Consider the following 20,972-nt stretch of genomic DNA (forward strand, 5'->3'; position numbering starts at 1 on the left):
CGTGTGGCGGGGTTGATGATGCCGAACAGCTCGTCGTTGGTCACGGCCTTCGGGTTGAGGTCGCTCCACACGGCCCGCCGCTGCATGTTCTGGTAGGTTCTGTGCAGAGACTTTAGGACCTGCGACTTCCCGGTGCCGGCGTTGCCCACCACAAACACTGAGTGCCGGACCGCCAGCAGCTCCTCCAGCTGCACCACCTGATCACACACACACACACACACACACACACACACACACACACACACACACACACTGGTATTGGTAGTTCATGAGGACTCTCCATAGTATTTTATTTAATATAGTAAAAACAGCTAATTACAGGAACTGAATACACACACTGACAGACACACACAGATGTGCACACACACAGATATACACACAAACACACTCACGCAGAGACACACACACCCACATAGACAAAAACATGCACACAACACAGTCTCACATTTTTAATACACACTCACACACACATGGCTAACACACACACACACGGCTAACACACACAAACAGCTAACACACACACACACACACGGCTAACACACACACGCGCGTGTTGTGGTTGTGCTGCTGGTGTTGGTGCAGTGGTTGTCAGGGGGTTCTGGCTGCATTATGTCCGTCTCTCAGGACTGATGTTGTGGCAGTGTGCTGGAGCTGGACGTGTCTGCATGGGTCTCCAGGGTGTGTGCAGCAGCAGAAACACACACACACACACACAGTCTCTGACCCTGGTGAGATTGCAGTTATTTCCCCTGCGCTCCTCCATTACGCTGTAATTCCTGCGCTCTGTGCTTCTGCCGTATAGATCCGCTTCAGGCGTCTGACACTAATGTCCATCTGCCGCAACACACACACAGCTCAGGAGGAGCGTAATGTGGAGCGCACAACAGCTCAATCTGAGGAAATGTGTGTGTGTGTGTGTGTGTGGCATCCATCAGAGCGCCTGTCAATCATCCACTGACGAGAGGTCAAAGGTCACCCCCGCTTTCATTTCACTGTACACACACAGTGAGCCTGCAGATGTACAATTTCCCCCATAAAGCAGTCAAACACACACACACACACACACACACACACTGAACAGCTCTCTGGAGGCTCTGAGCGCAATCAAACACAGCAGATTCCCATCATCACTCAAAACATCCTGCTCTGCTTTAATATTACTCAGAGCTCCAACACACCACACACACCACACTGCACACACACTGCACACACACCACACTGCACACACACTGCACTGCACACACACTGCACACACACTGCAAACACACTGCACATACACTGCACACACACCACACTACACACACACCACACTGCACACACACTGCACACACACCACGCTACTCAACACCATCTCTCTCATTCTGTAACCGTATGGTCTGGTTTTGCATTATTTGTCTCCTGTAGTTAAAGTTAGTTGTGATTGTATCTTAGGTTTTTATCTTCTTTATTTACTCTAGACGTCTGTTTGTTTTGCTTGATTAGTTGTTCTATCAGCTCTATGTGTAATATATTAGCTGCTTATTGATCCTTTTGTTGTTTGAGCTGTTTACTGTTGCGACTCAATCAAGCGGGGCGTAACACACACTTCAGCTGAATACTGGAGAAATATCCAGTCTAATGTTCTGTGCATATTCATGATGAAGAGAAAAGAATCAGTTATTAGAGAGGAGTTATTAACACTGTTATGATCCGAAATGTTGAACATCACAGGAAATATTTGAAAACTAAAATTTCACACGAGGGCAAATGGCTGTGCCTTAACTATATATACACACAGCTGAAGTCAGGATTATTCGCCCCCTTCATATTCTTTTCTTCTTTTTAAAATATTTTCCAAATGATGTTTAACAGAGCAGGGAAATGTTCACAGTGTGTCTGATAATACTGATAATTTCCTTCTGGAGAAAATTGTATTTGTTTTATTTCGGCTAGAATAAAAGCAGTTTTTAATTTTTTAAACACCATTTTAGGGACAATATTATTCGCCCCTTTAAGCTATATTTTTCTCAATAGTCTACAGAACAAACCATCATCATACAATAACTTGCCTATTTACCCTAACCTGCCTAATTACCCTAATTAACCCAGCTAGGCCTTTAAATGTCACTTTAAGCTGTATAGAAGTGTCTTGAAGAATATCTAGTCTAATATTATTTACTGTCATCGTGGTAAAGAGAAAATAAATCCATTATTAGGAATGAGTTATTAACACTATTATGATTACAAATGTGTTGAAAAAATCTGCTCTCTGTTAAACAGAAATAAAAAAAAAAAGCAGTCTAATAATTCAACTGTATATAAAAATAAAGACTGAGATGATTCAGCAGTCTACACATGTTTGTTGGGGCATACGCATCAGATTTCACACTAAACACCATCATTTAACAAAAGTAACTCAACACACCGTACACCTCAGCGTGAGTGTGAACACACCGTAAACCTCAGCGTGAGTGTGAACACACCGTACACCTCAGCGTGAGTGTGAACACACCGTACACCTCAGCGTGAGTGTGAACACACCGTACACCTCAGCGTGAGTGTGAACACACCGTACACCTCAGTGTGAGTGTGAACACACCGTACACCTCTGCTCGAGTAAGAACACACCGTACACCTCAGCGTGAGTGTGAACACACCGTACACCTCAGCGTGAGTGTGAACACACCGTACACCTCAGCGTGAGTGTGAACACACCGTACACCTCAGCGTGAGTGTGAACACACCGTACACCTCAGTGTGAGTGTGAACACACCGTACACCTCAGTGTGAGTGTGAACACACCGTACACCTCAGTGTGAGTGTGAACACACCGTACACCTCTGCTCGAGTAAGAACACACCGTACACCTCAGCGTGAGTGTGAACACACCGTACACCTCAGTGTGAGTGTGAACACACCGTACACCTCAGCGTGAGTGTGAACACACCGTACACCTCAGTGTGAGTGTGAACACACCGTACACCTCAGTGTGAGTGTGAACACACCGTACACCTCAGTGTGAGTGTGAACACACCGTACACCTCTGCTCGAGTAAGAACACACCGTACACCTCAGCGTGAGTGTGAACACACCGTACACCTCAGTGTGAGTGTGAACACACCGTACACCTCAGTGTGAGTGTGAACACACCGTACACCTCAGTGTGAGTGTGAACACACCGTACACCTCAGTGTGAGTGTGAACACACCGTACACCTCTGCTCGAGTAAGAACACACCGTACACCTCAGTGTGAGTGTGAACACACCGTACACCTCAGCGTGAGTGTGAACACACCGTACACCTCAGTGTGAGTGTGAACACACCGTACACCTCAGTGTGAGTGTGAACACACCGTACACCTCAGCGTGAGTGTGAACACACCGTACACCTCTGCTCGAGTAAGAACACACCGTACACCTCAGTGTGAGTGTGAACACACCGTACACCTCAGTGTGAGTGTGAACACACCGTACACCTCAGCGTGAGTGTGAACACACCGTACACCTCTGCTCGAGTAAGAACACACCGTACACCTCAGTGTGAGTGTGAACACACCGTACACCTCAGTGTGAGTGTGAACACACCGTACACCTCAGCGTGAGTGTGAACACACCGTACACCTCTGCTCGAGTAAGAACACACCGTACACCTCAGTGTGAGTGTGAACACACCGTACACCTCAGCGTGAGTGTGAACACACCGTACACCTCTGCTCGAGTAAGAACACACCGTACACCTCAGCGTGAGTGTGAACACACCGTACACCTCAGTGTGAGTGGAGATGAAAACATGTGTAATCTGTATATCCTGCATTTTGCAGTAAAATCCCCTCGTTGTCCACCGGGGGTTTACATGAGAATGAGGAGACAGTGGTGTGTGAGGCTCACAGTGTGCCTGTTTCCATACACTGATCTCTTATTACTCTACTATGCCCTGGTAAACCCAGATTTCCATTATAGGGCACCTTTAAGTGTTTTATGTTTATTTGTATATCTGCATTATACTGTTGTCTGACCTTGTGCTGAGCAGTACTGTGTGTGTGTGTGTGTGTGACAGGTGTGCTGCCTCACAGGTGTCAGCTCAGCTCACCTTCAGCACAAAGTTGTCCTCGGCCTGCAGTTTGAGCTCCAGCACCGACTGCCGCACCAGCTTCTCAAAGTCCATGTCTCTCTTGCGGGGCACGTCCAGGGCGGGGAACAGGTCTCCGATCAGCCCCATGAAGACAGGCATGTCATCGGTCACGATCTTGGGCACGTTGAAGTCTCGCAGCGCCCGCATCAGCACCTGGTCCTCCGCTCGGCCCGGGTCTCCTCGCTTCAGAGATCCGGCAACAACCAGCACGGACTTGATGGCCCGCAGACCCCAGTCATAGTGATCCTGAGACACACACACACACACACACACACACACACACACACACATAAACACACACACACATAAACACACACACACACACACACACGCGCGCTGGTATTGGTATTGGTGGTATATTGGTTGTTTTTCTATATTTGAAAGAAATAAAACGGCACAGAGAAAAAGACAAACCATGAGAAGAGCCATAATCAAGCCAATAAACCACACCAATACTGAAAACTATAAAGAGGGAACAAGCAATCCCGCACACAGAGGTCTGACACAGGCTGAGATGAAAACATTACATCTATATTCAGGAGATTATTGAGCAGGTATGGACTGCTTCTTCTGCTTCTGCACTTTTTCACATGCTGAGTTTTCCTCATGCCCTCATCAGCTTCAGGAGTGCTGACATTGACTTTGTCACCAATATAAAGTCCTTTTTATAAATATTTACACAGTCAAGTCTAAAATAATTCATACCTCTGGCAAAATTCTGACTTAAAGTTATTTTTATTCAAGCAGCAAGTTGACCCAGGCAGCTTAACACAGCTTTCTTCACGCGGGAATGACACCGGCTTCCCACTATAGACATGAAGATGATGTAGAAGAGGCATCATTGAGAAACGCTGAGCTGAGCAGCAGTGGACGTCACAATCTGCCAGCATATGAATAAGCTCAGGCTTGACTGTATCTGTACTGTCATTCTCTCAATGTCAGGGTCTGGAACGAGCCTTTAAACTCTCCAATATTCCAGCAACGCCGTGACTGTGAAGCCTGAGATGTGGAGCTGTGACTGGGATATCTGAGATGTGTGGAGCTGCAGACTGACAGCACTTTACTACACAACACGAACAGCTGACAGATGATCATCTCTGCAGCGCTGCACTGCGACTCCTGCTACAGCCTGAGTGTGTGTGTGTGTGTGTGTGTGTGTGTGTGTGTGTGTGTGTGTGCACCTGTTTGGAGAGCAGCTCTTTGCACAGCTGATAGAGAGTGATGAACTTCCTGGCCAGCAGTCGAGCCTCGATGAAGCCCTCGGCCACCAGCATAATCTCACAGATCAGCTCGAAGTCCGGGACCACCATTGCACACGGCCTACACACACACATGCAGAAACACACACACACATTAACACACAATGTTTGACATGCCGTTCTGATGTCAGCGTGTGCTCCTGCAGAGTTGATTATCAGTCATTTAAATGAATATTTGTGGTAATCATGAATCTAAATAACTCTCAGCTTCTCAGCTCTTCTCTGATTGGTGTTTACTTAAATGGGGTGGAGTCTACCTGTCACTCACATGAGATCCACCAATAGCAAACCACCAACAACCAATCAATTCCCAAAGGACACAATCAAGCCCCGCCCACATGCATTCGTAATGACTCCTCTGCATAGAGACGCAGACGCTGCAGGTCTGGGTGGGTTCTGCAGCAATGACTGATTGCAGATCAGATGATCAGACCGGGCTGTGTTTGCTCTTCATGGGCTTTATAACGATGTTCTACAACAGGGGTCATCAAACCTGTTCCTGGAGGGCCGGTGTCCTGCAGAGTTTAACTCCACCCTTATCAAACACACCTGAAACAGCTAATCAAGCTCTCACAGGTATACTGAAACACCCAGGCAGGAGTGTTGAGGCGAGTTGGAGATAAACCCTGCAGGGCACCGGACCTCCAGGACCTCCAGGAACGAGATCGGTGACCCCTGCTCTACATCAGCACAGCCTGTTAAAGGTCTAAAACCTGTGTGTGTTTTCAGCGGGAGCGCAGGAGAGCATAAATAACCCAAACACACACCTCAGGCCTGAGAGCAGACACACCACAGCTGTCCATCAATACCTGGAGCTGTAGAGTCGCACTTACTGATCAGAGATCAGCAGCAGTTACCCTCACCGTAATATTAATATCTACCCTGATGGATGAAAACTCTGTGTGTGTGTGTGTGTGTGTGTGTGTGTGTGTGTGTGTGTGTGTACATATGTACAGGGGTGTAGTAAGTGGGGTGACAGAGTGCACAGGGCCCTGGCAATTTAGGGGCCCAGCGATGGGTTGCTGTGGGGGCCCATGGATACCCTAACACCAGAGATACCCACTAATGAGATCACTAATGTCTCTTCCCAAACATAGAATGTGTGTATATTTATATGCATATCTCCAGCATTGACTATACTGATGTGCAACAGTTATTATACGTCCTCAATACATCATTTACAATCATAACAGCTCCTTAAACAACACACAAACAAGAGCAGCACTGCTGATAGTGTAGTGTAGAGCATGACTAGAGCGGAGCCGGTCAGCCTGGCATGAGCTGATGAGCAGACGGTACAGCGGTGCAGCTCTGCCCGGTGCTGCTCAGTCTCAGATGTGGAAATTCCAAACAGCACCTAATGACATGTAAAGCCCGAGCGCACCTGAACAGAGCCTTGAGGTTTTCCGGAAGCTCCGTTCTGCCGGCGTACCCGGGGTTCATGGTGATGAAGATGCCCACCGACGGCACCAGACACACGTCCTCGCCCATGAAGTTAAAGCGCTGCTTCTTGTCCCGAATGGCATCCTGGATGCTTTTGACCTGCGGGATCAGACAACCGCTATATAAATGTAAATGGAACAGAGTGTGTGTGTGTGGGCGTGTGTGTGTGTGTGTGTATGTGTGTCACCTGCCCATAAGAGCCAATGAGAATAAATCAACACAAATAACAGCACAGGAGAAAACAGTGATTCTCGCTGGGACGGATCAGCACCGATCAGCATCTGCAGAGCCGTAATGGCGGACAGACGGCAGTGATGATGTTAACGCATGCAGGTCTGAAAGCACACTGAGGATGTATGCATTATCAATCAGACAGCTCTGGATTCTGATTGGCTGAGCTGTTGTCAATAATTCAGCAAAGGCACACCTGTGACCTCATTACTTCAGTCGACACACATATTACACACATAACAGAACCCACAGTTCTGACCTCGTGGGGACTTTTCTTTTGGCCCGGCTCATGAATCAGACAGAATGAATATTCAGAGATGTCAAACAGCTGACTGCTTCCGGTGTACACGGAGAAAATATACAGTAACATCATCACAGACATGGAGAGAGCAGAAAGATTTATCACACTTTACAAGTGTGTGTGTGTGTGTGTGTGTGTGTGTGTGCCCTTTCTATAGGCATATACATATTACACAGAAAAGAATCTTGATTGGTTGGTTGGTTAATTAATTGACAGACAGAGAGACAGACTGATTGATTGATTGATTGATTGATTGATTGATTGATTGATTGATTTGTTCAGTTTGGTTTGATTAGTTCTTTTCATTGTAAGTATCTTAGAAGAAACAAGGGCCCTGAGTAGTGTGCTCTTTAACTAGCGGGGGTTTACAGTGAAGAACCCACAGCACAGCAGAGGCACAGTGTCTCAGCAGGACACAAACATGTTTAAAAGCCTCGCTCCTTCATTTCCTGCAGAGAGCCTGATGAAATAATCAGACTGGATGTCCTCATGTGTGCCAGCGCTCAGAAGAGCTGAGACTCACAGCAGAATGAGGCTCACAGCGAGCTCTGCTGTAATGGAATATTTGATCAAGCCACAATCCAAATCAGACCTAATTGGATTATGGCATGACAGCTAACAGTTAACCTGTCTGGCAGCGTGTGTGTGTGTGTGTGTGTGTGTGTGTGTGTGCGTGCGTGTGTGTGATGACGGTGTTCAGGCCAGCAGCAGATAAACACAGACGGACCATGAGTCAGATTCTGCTGAGCGCTGATGGAATAAGAGATGAAGCTTTCCTCCGCCGTGGCCTTACGTGACCCCGAGCCCACGCTGCGCACACACACACATCCCCAACACACTGTTCTAGAGCAGCGGTTCTCCAGTCAGCCTCAAAGGCTCAGTCGGACTCAAAGATCAGCATTCCTTCTGCTTTTATTATCATACTAATGCCAGCTGACAGAACACAAAAGCAGACGCTCAGCAGAATGTCCAAGCTGCTCTCATTGTGTGGCCATAACGCAAAAGTGCTTTACAATCACACGAGGGGAGCTGTTGGCTGATGTACAGGCATTGTGGTGAACTACACAGTGAGTTATAAGTCTTCTACAGTGCTGTCTGTCATTGTGAATGTGTGTATCTGTGTATCCATCCTGACAGCAGCAGCTCTCACAGACAGATAAAGAGATGAAGTCAGCTGAAGCAGGGTTAGGAAATGACAAATAGACATCAGTCATCATTCACTCACTCTCATTTCATTCCAAACCCATTCATCTTCCATTTATCTGCACAACATGAAGATATTTTCAGATAATCAAACTCTAGTTTCATATAAATACCTCTTATTTTCTTTTCAATGTTCTATTATATAGAACTAAAACTAGCGAAATAAAAGACCAAACTACCAAATAGTTCCTGTCAGGAGTATCACCGTATTCAGCATCAGCTGGCATAATCACTAATGAAGGAGAATTTCACAACCCAAAATAAATAAAGTAATCCATCCTCAATGAAGATAGCTCCTCCCCTTCACAAGTAGCCACTCCCCTTAATCAGTAGCTCCTCCCAGACTTTGGGAGACTTTGCCTAACACTCCACACCTGTTTTATCAGGTGATGAGTGCATCATCCGGGTATTTACAGTGCACTGGTGTTTTTAAAATAAAAAAATATATTTCATTAGGGCGGCACGGTGGCTCAGTGGTTAACATTGTGGCCTCACAGCAAGAAGGTCTCTGGTTTGAGTCCCGGCTGGGTCAGTTGGTGTTTCTGTGTGGAGTTTGCATGTTCTCCCCGTGTTGGTGTGGGTTTCCTCCAGGTGCTCCGGTTTCCCCCACAGTCCAAACACATGCGCTATAAGGGAACTGATCAACTACACTAAAAACAGTGCTGGGTTGCAGCTGGACGGGCATCCGCTGTGAAAAAACTATGCTGGAATAGTTGGCGGTTCATTCCGCTGTGGTGACCCCTGATGAATAAAGGGACTAAACTGAAGGAGAATGAATGAATGATTATTTGAGTGCGAGTGCACCACTACTCATACTACCCAATGGGACAGAACAGTGCTCAAGTATGCGATTTGGGGCACTGTAGTGCAGGGGTCATCAAACCTGTTCCTGGAGGTCTGGTGTCCTGCAGATTTTAACTCCAACCCTAATCAAACACACCTGAACAAGCTAATCAAGATCTTCCTGGGTATACTTGAAACAGCCAGGCAGGAGTGTCGAGGCAAGTTGGAGATAAACCCTGGAGGGACAGCGGCCCTCCGGGACCGAGATTGGTGACTCCTGCTCTAATGTATGTGCAGACTTCATTATTGTCTAGAAATGCATTAGCTCTCTGAATCCTCCAGCTCATATCAGAAGTGTTTCTCTCTCTCCAGAGCAGTCTCCTGAAGTGTAGCGTGAGACTGAGAGTGTGAAAGCTGCTCCTGTATAAACGGCAGCTCTTCCTGTCAGGCTGTCAGACAAACGCTCGCTATCATCGCTGCGCTCGCACTCTCTGTAGATTGTTCTGGGTGACAGCCGCTCTCAGACACACTACAGAAGGGAAGGAGAGGTGATTCATTTTTTATCACAGGAGAGAAACACCTTCCAGCGCTTGACATTTCAGACGCGTCTCTCTCTCTCTCCTGTGTGTGTGTGTGAGTGTGTGTGTGTGTGTGTGGCCATTAAAGCAACACACACTGTATGACAACAAACAGCTCTGAGCATAAAGAGCAGCTGCGCATCCGAGCGCTTCATAATCAGCCCAATCATCATCATCATCATTAGCATAACGGCCTGCGAGAGCCAATCCCGTCTGCCTGAGCGAACTCTGAATGGCCGACAGCAGGTGTGTGTGTGTCATGAGGCGCTGTGACAGATCTCAGATCAGACTGAATCATAAACGCTGCAGTTTACACACACTGTTTCCTCATGCTGGGATCCTGACGCCTGCTGGCTGCCTGACAGACTCTGAGTGTGTGTGTGTGTGTGTGTGTGAGAGAGAGAGAGAGAAAGTGTGTGTGTGTGTGTTTGTGTGTGTGTGTGTGTGTGTCTATACTGTATGTGAGGGAAATGAGTTGAGTGTGTGTGTGTGTGTGTGTGTGTGTCGTCACCTGCACCGCCACCACAGACAGCACCTCCACAGAGATGCGGTTGAACTCATCGAAGCAGCCCCACGCTCCCGTCTGCGCCAGACCTTTGTAGATGTTTCCACACGACTGAAACACAAGCGAGCGAGCGAGAGCGTCGTGAGCGCAGAGAACAGCAGTGTGTGAAATAAACAGAGCTCACGGTCTTCGCCTCGCTGACACCACAGCTCATAAACAAGCCAATGCTAAATGTTAAGGCCGCTGATATTCTGTCACCTTGTAGTCCATCTGCTCGGAGCAGTTGAAGACGTAGACCATAATGCCGAGCGCTCGGCCCAGGTCTTTGGTGGTCTCGGTTTTGCCTGTGCCGGCAGGTCCGGCTGGAGCTCCACTCATCACCAGATGCAGAGACTGGGTCAGAGTGATGTAGCACCTGCGGGACACACAGCAGACACACACTGTATGTCAGAGATCCAGCAGATCAGCAGGGTGATCTCTCAGCATAAAGCCAGACAGGTTCATCAGCAGCTGCTGTGGAGGACTGAAGGGTTTATTCTGAGATAACAACCGCCTGGATGTGCTTTATCCTGATTATTACACTGATACTGGACACTAAACATACAAACTACACGAAAAGCATAGCTCTGAGTTCTGAGCTGTAATAGTTTATGAACTCTTTAATTAAACACAAAGCTGACAGAAACAGCTGATGGAGTATACACTAACCTGCGCATTACTCTGACACTAGATGGAGACACACACACACACACACACACACACACACAGATGACTGTGATAGATAGGAATGTGGATGTAAGCATGTAGATGAACATATTCCCTGACGATCAAGATAACTCTCGGTTCCCAGATGAGTGTGTGTTATTCAGTGGTGGTTATCTGGGAATAACACGCCTTGGAATGTCACGACTGACCAATCATAATCCAGTATTCCTGACAGCTGTGTAATAAGTGGAGTGTAATACAGACTAACTGAGGTAATAGCCCCTTTCACACAGTAATACCGGGAAATTTACCGGTAAATTCATTAAAGTGCTGATCACAGAGGCGAGGACGTTATGAAATTTTTCCAGAATAGACCGTTCACACATCCATTCCAAAATTCTGACTTCATTTACCAGGAATGAGCTGTAAACGGCTGCGCTCGTGTCTGTGAACGTTTGACTAACTCTGTGGATGGATCAGCGTTGTGGACAGCTTGGATGAAAGCATATGGAGGAACACTTTCACATGTGGAGATCTTCATATGTGTGCGTGTGCTGCAGCTTACCGGCTGCTTCAGGTGCATACGCGACGCGTCAAGCAACTGAAGGAAGCAGCGCTTAATGGTAAACAAACAACGGCTTAACGTAATCCATAGTTATTTACCCATTTTTCTTTAAGAAGGAACACAGATATGTCATCTGACTAACACCTAGCCGCTAAATGTGTCTGGAAACATATTCAAAGGCTTTTATTTTCATAAACCGCGCGGACGTGAATGCGTCCGTTCTGATTGGCTAAAGTAGATGTCTCACATCAGCATGTTCTAGACGTGAATGCGCAATCTTCCTTCTGCGTTCACATAGCGCAGCATTACGGCACATTACAGCTAATGCTATAACTTCTCTTTCTGAAACTGAAAAACTGCCTGTAATTATCCGGAAAGGGCTGTGTGTGTCTGCTATAGTGAGCAAACAGCTCTATCACAGCCCTGTAAATGCTCATGAATGATGACCTGTGAGGAGAATGAAGGACTCGGTGTACCCCAGTACAGTCCTGCAGAGGGCAGTGTGTGTTTAACAGGTGATGACGGCCTGCTTTGTCATTTACACCAACAGGGAACGCTCCTAAATCAACATCCCTCAATTAAACAGCTCAGTCTGGATCTTTAAAAGTGCCATGAAATCAAAATAATGTGCTTCAGACGCTAGTATCAGTATTCATTCATTTTTAGGATCTTGTGTGCTGCAAAACAGTGATGTAAACCTGATATGAACATGTAAAGCTCGTGGTTTGTCACTTCCACCTAAATGGACCAACAGTTTTATTCACGTCACCTCATACTTCAGTTTCTCATCACATCATAACCAATCACATGCTCTGCTCTAATGTTGGCCCCGCCCCCTTCAAGACACTTCTCATTGGCTGTTCGTTTGATGCGCTTGAGCTCAACCACTCTACTGGCAGAGCTGTGAGAAAACAACAGGCTATTGGCTGTTTCTTTAAAGGGGAGGGGCTACTCTGTGATTCTCATCATCACTGCAGGAACATTTGATGGAAACTGCATCACTCTTGTTTTGCAGGATTGGATGATTAATGGACAGTTCAGCATTATTTGAAGCTGAGATCTTTCATCATGACTTTACTGACACTTTTGGTCAGGTTACTGCACTCTTAATGAAGAAACAATAATATTTATTTTAAAGACGCCGTTCAGCCAACATGTACAGTCACTCCTCATAAGTTTACAACGTCTTGAGTGTGAGGAAAGCAGAAAGAGTAAAAGAGTCATGCTATCCCCCAACTATTAAACAGCACTATGAACACAGGATGTCCTGTTCACTAATACAGATGATGACAGAGTCTACAGTTTGTGATTAGTTTGCAAAAGTTCCAGCACAGTTTTCATTAATGAACTGAGCAAAGTGTTGAGTGGGGTATTTACAGAAACCAACTTTAAGTTATAAAGAGCCTAAAATAAGCAGCGTCTGCTGAGTGTGTGTGTGTGTGTGTGTGTGTGTGTGTGTGTGTGTGTGTGTGTGTGTGTGTGCCGTATCTGAATGCAGCCATCTGTGTTGAGTGTTGTCAGTGAATGAGTGTCGGTCAGCAGAGCTCACACTCTCCATATGCTCCGGAAGCTGCTCTGCCATTAATCTGACCATCAAACAGGAGCGGATCTGCTTTGTTATGCGTTCAGAGCTGTGTGTGAAGGCCGTCTGAAGGGCTCAGCTTTTCTTTTTTTGCACACGACAAACAACAAGCGACAGAGCGGATTCCTTCATCTCCAATGCAGAGCCGTGCTGGAGCTCACTCTTAAAACTTGGAGCAGAAGGTGAGCGTCCGCCAGAATACAGCCCGCTTTATTAATGATCATGCCTTATATTCTGATTTAAAGTCATTCAGTTAAGTCAGTATCTGAGGTCAATATGTAACTGCAGCACACACTCTCTCGCCAGGTTTAAACTGGATCAAAACTTTTGCAGGGGAAGTTGCACACACACACACACACACACACACACACACACACACACACACACACACACACACACACACACACACACACACACACACACACACACACACACACACACACACACACACTTACACCCTGTTTGTGCGTACGCCAGGTTTATAAAGGAGACCTGATCATCTCTGAATGAGCGACATTCTGATCCAATCTGAGGTCAAACATTTGATTAATTATTGATGCAATATTTGACTAAAAGATTTCCCTTCATATCCGTGGATCTCTCCAGGTTTCCCTCAATCATGTCGGCCTTTATATTTCTGTTTATTGTTTGCATTTAGTCATTCAGTTCTCCACAGTGAGCGCTCAGAGAATACAGCCTCTTGGTTTACTGGACATACACTCCTGTTTCAGGCTTGACTGTATAATGAGACTTCAGTGTGACCGACACTAGGGGTGTAGTCTGTCAGTGCAGTGCAGTGTGTGTGTGTACTCAGACCTGTCTGTGAGCGGTGTGATGACCAGGCGAGGAGTGTTTCCCAGATACTCGTATGAGTAGAGGAACTGAGCATCACAGATGTTGGCGAAGCAGTGTTTCTCTCGGTCGCCCCAGCGGTGCCGCAGCTGAGACAGCCACAAGAATGCCTGAGAGTTCTCCACCTGACACACACACACACACACACACACACGCACACGCACGCACGCACATACACACACACACACACACACACACACACACACACACACACACACACACACACACACACACACACACACACACACACACACACACACAAAGGATTAGGCAAATATACAGCTCAACTCAAATTATTCCCCCTCCTGTCACATTGCTAGTCTTTCTCCAGTGTTCCCCTCATGATGTTTCTCAGATTCAGCAGTTGTTCTCAGTGTTTCCTCTAATATTTGTTCTTCTGGAGAAAGTCTTGTTTGTTTTATTTGGGCTAGAATAAAGCAGTTTTAAGCAGTTTTAGTTTTGATCTCATGTTAAGCTCAATATTATTCACCCCTTCAGCAATATTAGTGTTGGATTGTCTCCAGAACAAACCACTGTTATACAATGACTTGCCTAATTACCCTAACTTTACCCTAATTACCCTAGTGAAGCCTTTACATGTCACTGTAAGCTGAACACTAGTGTCTTGGAAAATAAGTGTATATATATATATATATATATATATATATATTATGCACTGCCATCAGACCCAAAAGACATGAGTTATTGGAAGTGAGTTATTAAGTGTGTTATGTGTAAAAGTGTTTTCTCTGTTCAACAACACGTGTGAAATATTAGTAAGTCTGACAGCAGGGTGGATGACCTTGAGTTGATCGATGCATCACAGCAGAGCTGAAACTCTTTCATTAGGTCTGCTGTTCTGCTGAAGCTCAGGCTAATATGAGCAATCACACACTCCAGCTTTCGTCATGCAGAGAGTGTGTGTGTGTGTGTGTGTGTGTGTGTGAACATTCTCTCATGAGGCGCCTGAAGGACTTTCACACTCCTCACGCTGCTGTCGCCAGTGCGCTCGCACAAACACACACACACACACACACACACACACACACACACACACACACACACACACACACACACACACACACTGCTGGAGATTCAACACACACGTCTGAAAACACTTCTTCATATCTCATAATGGCTTGTTCCGCCTCAAACTTCACATTTCAGAAGCAGCTCGGCTCAGATTTCACTGCTTCTTTTTTAATATATTTAGGATTATTATTTTTTTAAACATAAAAAAGGGATGAAAGATGAAACATACTGGGTTGCAGCTGGAAGGGTATGCTCTGTGTAAAACACATGCTGGAATAGTTAGTGGTTCATTCCGCTGTGGTGACCCCTAAAATAGAGACTAAGCCAAAGGAAAATGAATGAATGAATGAATGAATGAATGAATGAATGAATGAATGAATGAAATAAGTGTGCTGCAGGTGTATTGACTGAGTAATCTGTGGTTTGAGATGGCAGAATGACAGCAGTAAGAGCACAGCAGCGTGACGTCTCTGTAACTCACAGACCGGCAGCTGCATTACTCTAATCTGTGTGAGAAACACCTCACCTTTACTTTCTGCACTGCAAACAATGCTTTGATATGTGTCTTGTATCTAGTACAATTATCAAGCATTCTTAATGAGAAGCATTTCCAAGACGAGCAGAAAATAAAGTGTTGTTTGCAGAAATACTGAGTCAAAATGAAGAGAGTTATTCCAGGCAGAAACAAGCAGAATAATCTGCCAATGTGGTGAGCAGAATCATCTTCTGTCCAAATAAAAAACCTGATTATTTTACTCCCCCGTTGGCAGATTACTTTGCTTATATTAATTAGTATTTCAACTAATGGAAAATGTTGATTTTCTGGCCTGACACATTATATTTCATCAGAAACAACACTGTGAATTGATAATGACTTGTATAAAGATTATTAGAGTGAATGTGTAATTGTGCAAACACTGAGGAGGTTTCTCTGCTGAGTGTCAGATTAACCCGCTGCTGCATTCACAATAACACAAGAGGAAATTAAATATGAGAGAGTGTGGATGATGTGACAGGATGATTGACAGGTGCTGTAACTAAGCAACAGAACGACCCATTAATGAGGAAGCAGTTGGCGCCACAGCTCACACACTCCTCTGTAGGATTTGTTCAAGTATGATCTGTTCTTCACAGTAAAGTACATGCTTTAAGAGGCATTTCTCCTAAAACAGCACCATCAGCAGAGGTCAAACAGCGTTAAAGTGACTCCAGTTCTGCTAAACCACAATGTCCTCAACTGAGCCCATAATATGAGCTGGAGCAGAGGAGACAGAGCGGATCTTCCCTAATGCATGACAGTAAGATGATAAACACTCGACTAGGGCTGCTCGATACGGAAGAAGACATCTGCCATAGCGATACTTTGTTTTTCAGAGATATAAACTGCACTGTGAATATGACTTCACCAGACCACCTAAATAGCTCTGTTTGCACAGAATTCCTTCATTTGGATAGCTCTGCAGGGAAGATGATAATGAATAAAATATCACAAACAAATTACAATAAATAATAAATAGCAAACAGCAAGAATAAAACTGAAATAATCCGTGTGTTGTGCTCTTCTGGAGAGTCTAACAGTGTTCATGTGCACAAATTGAATCATCAGATGTAAAATTACCACAGTATAGTCTTCATTGTATACATAATTAAATGCAATTAATCTTTGTTTAAGTTATAAAGAGCTCATTTTCTTGTTCCTGAATGCTTTAAACTCCATTGACACACACACACAGCCACAGGCCTTAAAACACTGAAATGAATGCTGTTATTGCTCAGAGATTTTGTCGAGATTCTAGTCTGAATATCTACAGATTTTTAAATCAAGAAGCATTTTCTAGACAAGCACAAAATATTGTCATGTCTTTAGAAATAATAAGCCAAAATTAAGTGTTTTTTCCTTTAAAATTAGCAGAATAATCTGCCAATGAGGAAAGATAAATAATCAAAAGTCAAAAAGAAAAAATAAGATACATGACTCTACCCTACTGTCAGATCATTTTGCTGGTTTTCAGGAAATAAACAGATAAATATCGGCTTATTATTTCTTTAAACTCAATATGTCTAGGAAATGCTTCTTGATTTTACAATTTCTAGATACTTAAACTAGACAAAGGACAAAAACTCTCACAGTTCTTGCAGGTGACACACGTAACTGATAACCAGCATTCACTGTGCTCCAGGTCAGCTGTAATCAGAACTCAACACTGCAGATGCTGTGCTGTGGCTACTGTGCATGTGCACACACTGATCTGGATGCTGGGATGCAGTTGAACACAGGACAGGTGAATGAGAAGATTCTGAGCACCTTCTGTGTGATGATCTTGTCCACCACGTCTCTGGCGTGCACGTCGATGGTGCAGATGGTCATGACCTTCTGCCGGTCTCCGGGTGTCAGCTGGCCGATCAGCATGGTGATGAGTGTGTTCAGCTGGTTCACCTGCTTCTTATAGTACTCCTTCATGGCGTTCTCATATCCCTCCTCCAGCCTGGAGAAGGCCATGCCCACATCAGTGGTCCACCAGATCTGAGTGCAGGTCAGCGCCACCTGGAGGAACACAGACACATCAGCAGGCTGGATCCATCAACTACACTCACCTGAAAGACACGCATTAACTTTCCACACACATATATCTCTGTGCATTGTGGATTATTGCAAAAAAAAACATAATGGAAATGCCAAGATGAGCTTACATTTTAAACACTTACGAGCAATTCCATGCAAATGTCAACCTCGCCATGAAAAAATAAATAAAGCTTTCATCAAATATTGAAAGCCTTTCTGGGTTGTGTGTGTAGGTTTGTGTTTTACAGCACTCTAAAAATACTCAATAACCACTCTGTCAGGGTTTCCAGACTATTATATGTTATAGTCACACACGAGCCAATTTCACATCAGTCACGTCCACAATGAAGCTTTTCCCTCATTAATGCAAAAGTGTTCAATAAATGAAGGATGTGTGTGTACTGACTTATCCTCTTGATGAGCAGTATTTCCTTTGGGTTGTGCAGTTTAATTGACAGAATTTCTTCAAAGTATGCTATAGACTGTAAACTCCAAGACTTTTTTGGTCACGTCTATAACGCAGAAGAGAAGTTGTTAATATTTTTTAGATTAAAAAATAAAATATGTTGACAGATTGATCTTTTTCTGATGGCATTACTCTGAGGTTAGTTGTTTTGGAGATATAAACATGTTTCAATATTATACTGTTCACATTTACTTTCTCTGTGCATTTCATTCTCCTTCGGCTCAGTTCCTAAATTCATTAGGGTCGCCACAGCGGACTGAACCGACAACTATTCCAGCATATATTTTACATACCTAATACTCTTTCAGCTGCAACCCAGTACTGGAAAACACCCATACACTCATTCACACACATAGGGAAACCCACGCCAACACGGGAGAACATGCAAACTCCACACAGAAACACCAACTGACCCAGCCAAGACTCAAACCAGCGACCTTCTTGCTGTAAGGCCTCAGTACTAACCATTGAGCCACTGTGTCGCCCTTTCTCTGTACGTTTATGTTTTAAGTTTTTACTGTAAAATGCTGGAACTGCTCTTACCCAGTATATATAGTTAATCTAGCTTCTATACATCTATACAAATCATAGTTCACCAATTACAGAAAATAATTTCATAATCTATTATTACTAAAACACAAACACATCATATAACTGTGCTTCCCTGGGCTGACAAATGTGTTGATGTGGCTGCATTAATGTGATTAATGTGATGCTTTAATTCATCAAAGGAAATAATAACAGTGTAAATGCTGAGCGCGCTGTGTGTTGTATTCAGTCATCTCCTCTTGTGTTCTTCATTACGCTCCTCATTCACCCTGACATTTTTCACTCGAGTTACAAAGAACTCTTCAAATCAGTGCTAATTCAGGAATTAGAGGAATTCATTGAGCCGACGCTTTAATGACGAGTGGCAGACAAAGCAAACCTCCACAACAGAAGAGGCCGATTTAATCATTCAGTTAGTGAAGCTGCAGGGAGACTGTCACTGCTGCAGATTTGGCTGATCTGAGCTGATGAGTGAGCTGGAAACAGCAGAATCTCCCTAATCCTTCACTCGCTCATTCACAGAGTAATGCGGCGGCATCACTGCTGGACAATCATCAGCATCACTGTGTGTGTGTGTGTGTGTGTACAGTATATGTGTGCGTGTGTGTGTGTGAGTGTACAGTATATGTGTGCGTGTGTGTGTGTGAGTGTACAGTATATGTGTGTGTGTGTGTGTGTGTTCAGTACCTGAGCCGGGTAGTCAAACAGCCACTGTTCTCTGGGTTTCTCCTCATAGGCAGCGACGGCTTCGGTCATCTCATGACGCACAGTGGCTCTCATACTGTCCATAACACGGTTCAGCCACACTTCAACCTGGAAACAGTAACAGATGCTAACATTCTGCACAGGTACACCTAATATAACCCATTTTACAAATTTACAAACCACAAAATGTGATGTTTTCATGTTGATTGTATATGAATATGTCTCACTGCTATATGAATGTGTGTGTGGTGCAGTCTGTACTGTGATCTTCAGTGTGTGTTAGATCAGTTCTGTCTCTGCTACTGACTGATCTAATGGATATGCACAGATCTGGTTCTGAGCAGCGTATATGACTGTAACAGAGATCTGACACTCGTTTATGATCAACACTTTAAATGAATATATGTTCCATTAATTTTATTGCTAGCAGCACTGCTCTTCTGAATAAGCTCATCAGTGATCAGTGTGTGTCACTATCACAGGTTTGGTCTGCAGTGCACTGTGGGTAATGTGTGTGTGAACCTGTCCGGTGCAGTCGCAGGCGTGGCTGAAGGGCACGTGCTCGTCCTCTTTGCTGAACATGCCCAGAGCGGTCTTCTGGAGCCCGCCGTCCTCGCCCGCCTGGAACTGCAGCTTGGCCATATTGTCAAACAACTTGGACAGATGCTTCTGAACCTGCGGGAGGAAGAGCACGGCTCACAGCTCTGTCCTGATCTGACATTCAGAAAACTAGCACTCTGCCTCCCAGACAGAGGAGCAGCAGTGAGCTACAGCGCCATCAAGCGGCACTAAACCTCCCTTAAGAAATCTAAAATATGTCCAATAGTGTAAGAGCAAGGCTGAGGAAAAACAACAATAAAGAACACACACACACACACACACACACACACACACACACACACAGCATGAGAGTGATTTCTCTTCATTAAGGCACACATATCTTCATATTGCCCTGTGGATTTGATGTCTCTGGGGGCCTCCTAAATGTATGGGCCCTTAGAATCGTCCTAACCCTGGACATTTTCAAGATAACAGGCAGCATTTGGTGAAAATGCACCATCGGGTCAGCAGCCGGGGTGTGCCGGCGTGAGTGTGTGTGTACCTGGTGCGGGTCGGTGCCGCTGGACAGGATGTCGAGCAGGTCAGCGGAGGAGATGAAGTAGAAGCGAGGGAAGGCCAAGCGTTTGGTGTCCAGATATTCAGACAGAGCTTTCTCACAGAGGGCCAGCCTGCAGGAACAGCAGGAACACATCACAGCAGAGCATCATGGGACACGCTAACGCTCACATGTGCTTCCTGAAGGAGCGTTCTGAAAGTTAACTTTTCTTAAAGTTCAGCCTCATTGATGAATATTCATGAGTGTAAATGAGATATCATCTGTGTGTGTGTGTGTGTGTGTGTGTGTGTGTGTGTGTGTGTGTGTCATAAAGCACAGTTGAAATCTGAGGAAGTTCTTCACTCATTCATTCTCCTTCAGCTCAGTCCCTTTGTTAATCAGGGGTCACCACAGCGGAATGAACTGCCGACTATTCCAGCATA

General features: G+C 45.1%; 1 protein-coding gene across 1 annotated transcript in view; it reads right to left on the minus strand.

The window, feature by feature from the left end:
• Positions 1-20,972, minus strand: part of dnah9 (dynein, axonemal, heavy chain 9) — a 76,444-nt gene that overhangs the window by 36,057 nt on the left and 19,415 nt on the right. The window contains 11 exon segments of the mRNA NM_001366550.1: positions 1-197; positions 4,070-4,357; positions 5,293-5,431; positions 6,755-6,912; positions 10,421-10,525; positions 10,673-10,829; positions 14,083-14,243; positions 17,456-17,695; positions 19,416-19,541; positions 19,956-20,108; positions 20,536-20,662. The exon segment at positions 1-197 is cut by the window's left edge and continues 14 nt beyond it. Of these exon segments, the coding sequence (NP_001353479.1) occupies positions 1-197; positions 4,070-4,357; positions 5,293-5,431; positions 6,755-6,912; positions 10,421-10,525; positions 10,673-10,829; positions 14,083-14,243; positions 17,456-17,695; positions 19,416-19,541; positions 19,956-20,108; positions 20,536-20,662 (1,851 nt within the window).

This window comes from Danio rerio, chromosome 12 (assembly GCF_049306965.1).
Source record: "Danio rerio strain Tuebingen ecotype United States chromosome 12, GRCz12tu, whole genome shotgun sequence".
Lineage (NCBI taxonomy): Eukaryota > Metazoa > Chordata > Actinopteri > Cypriniformes > Danionidae > Danio > Danio rerio.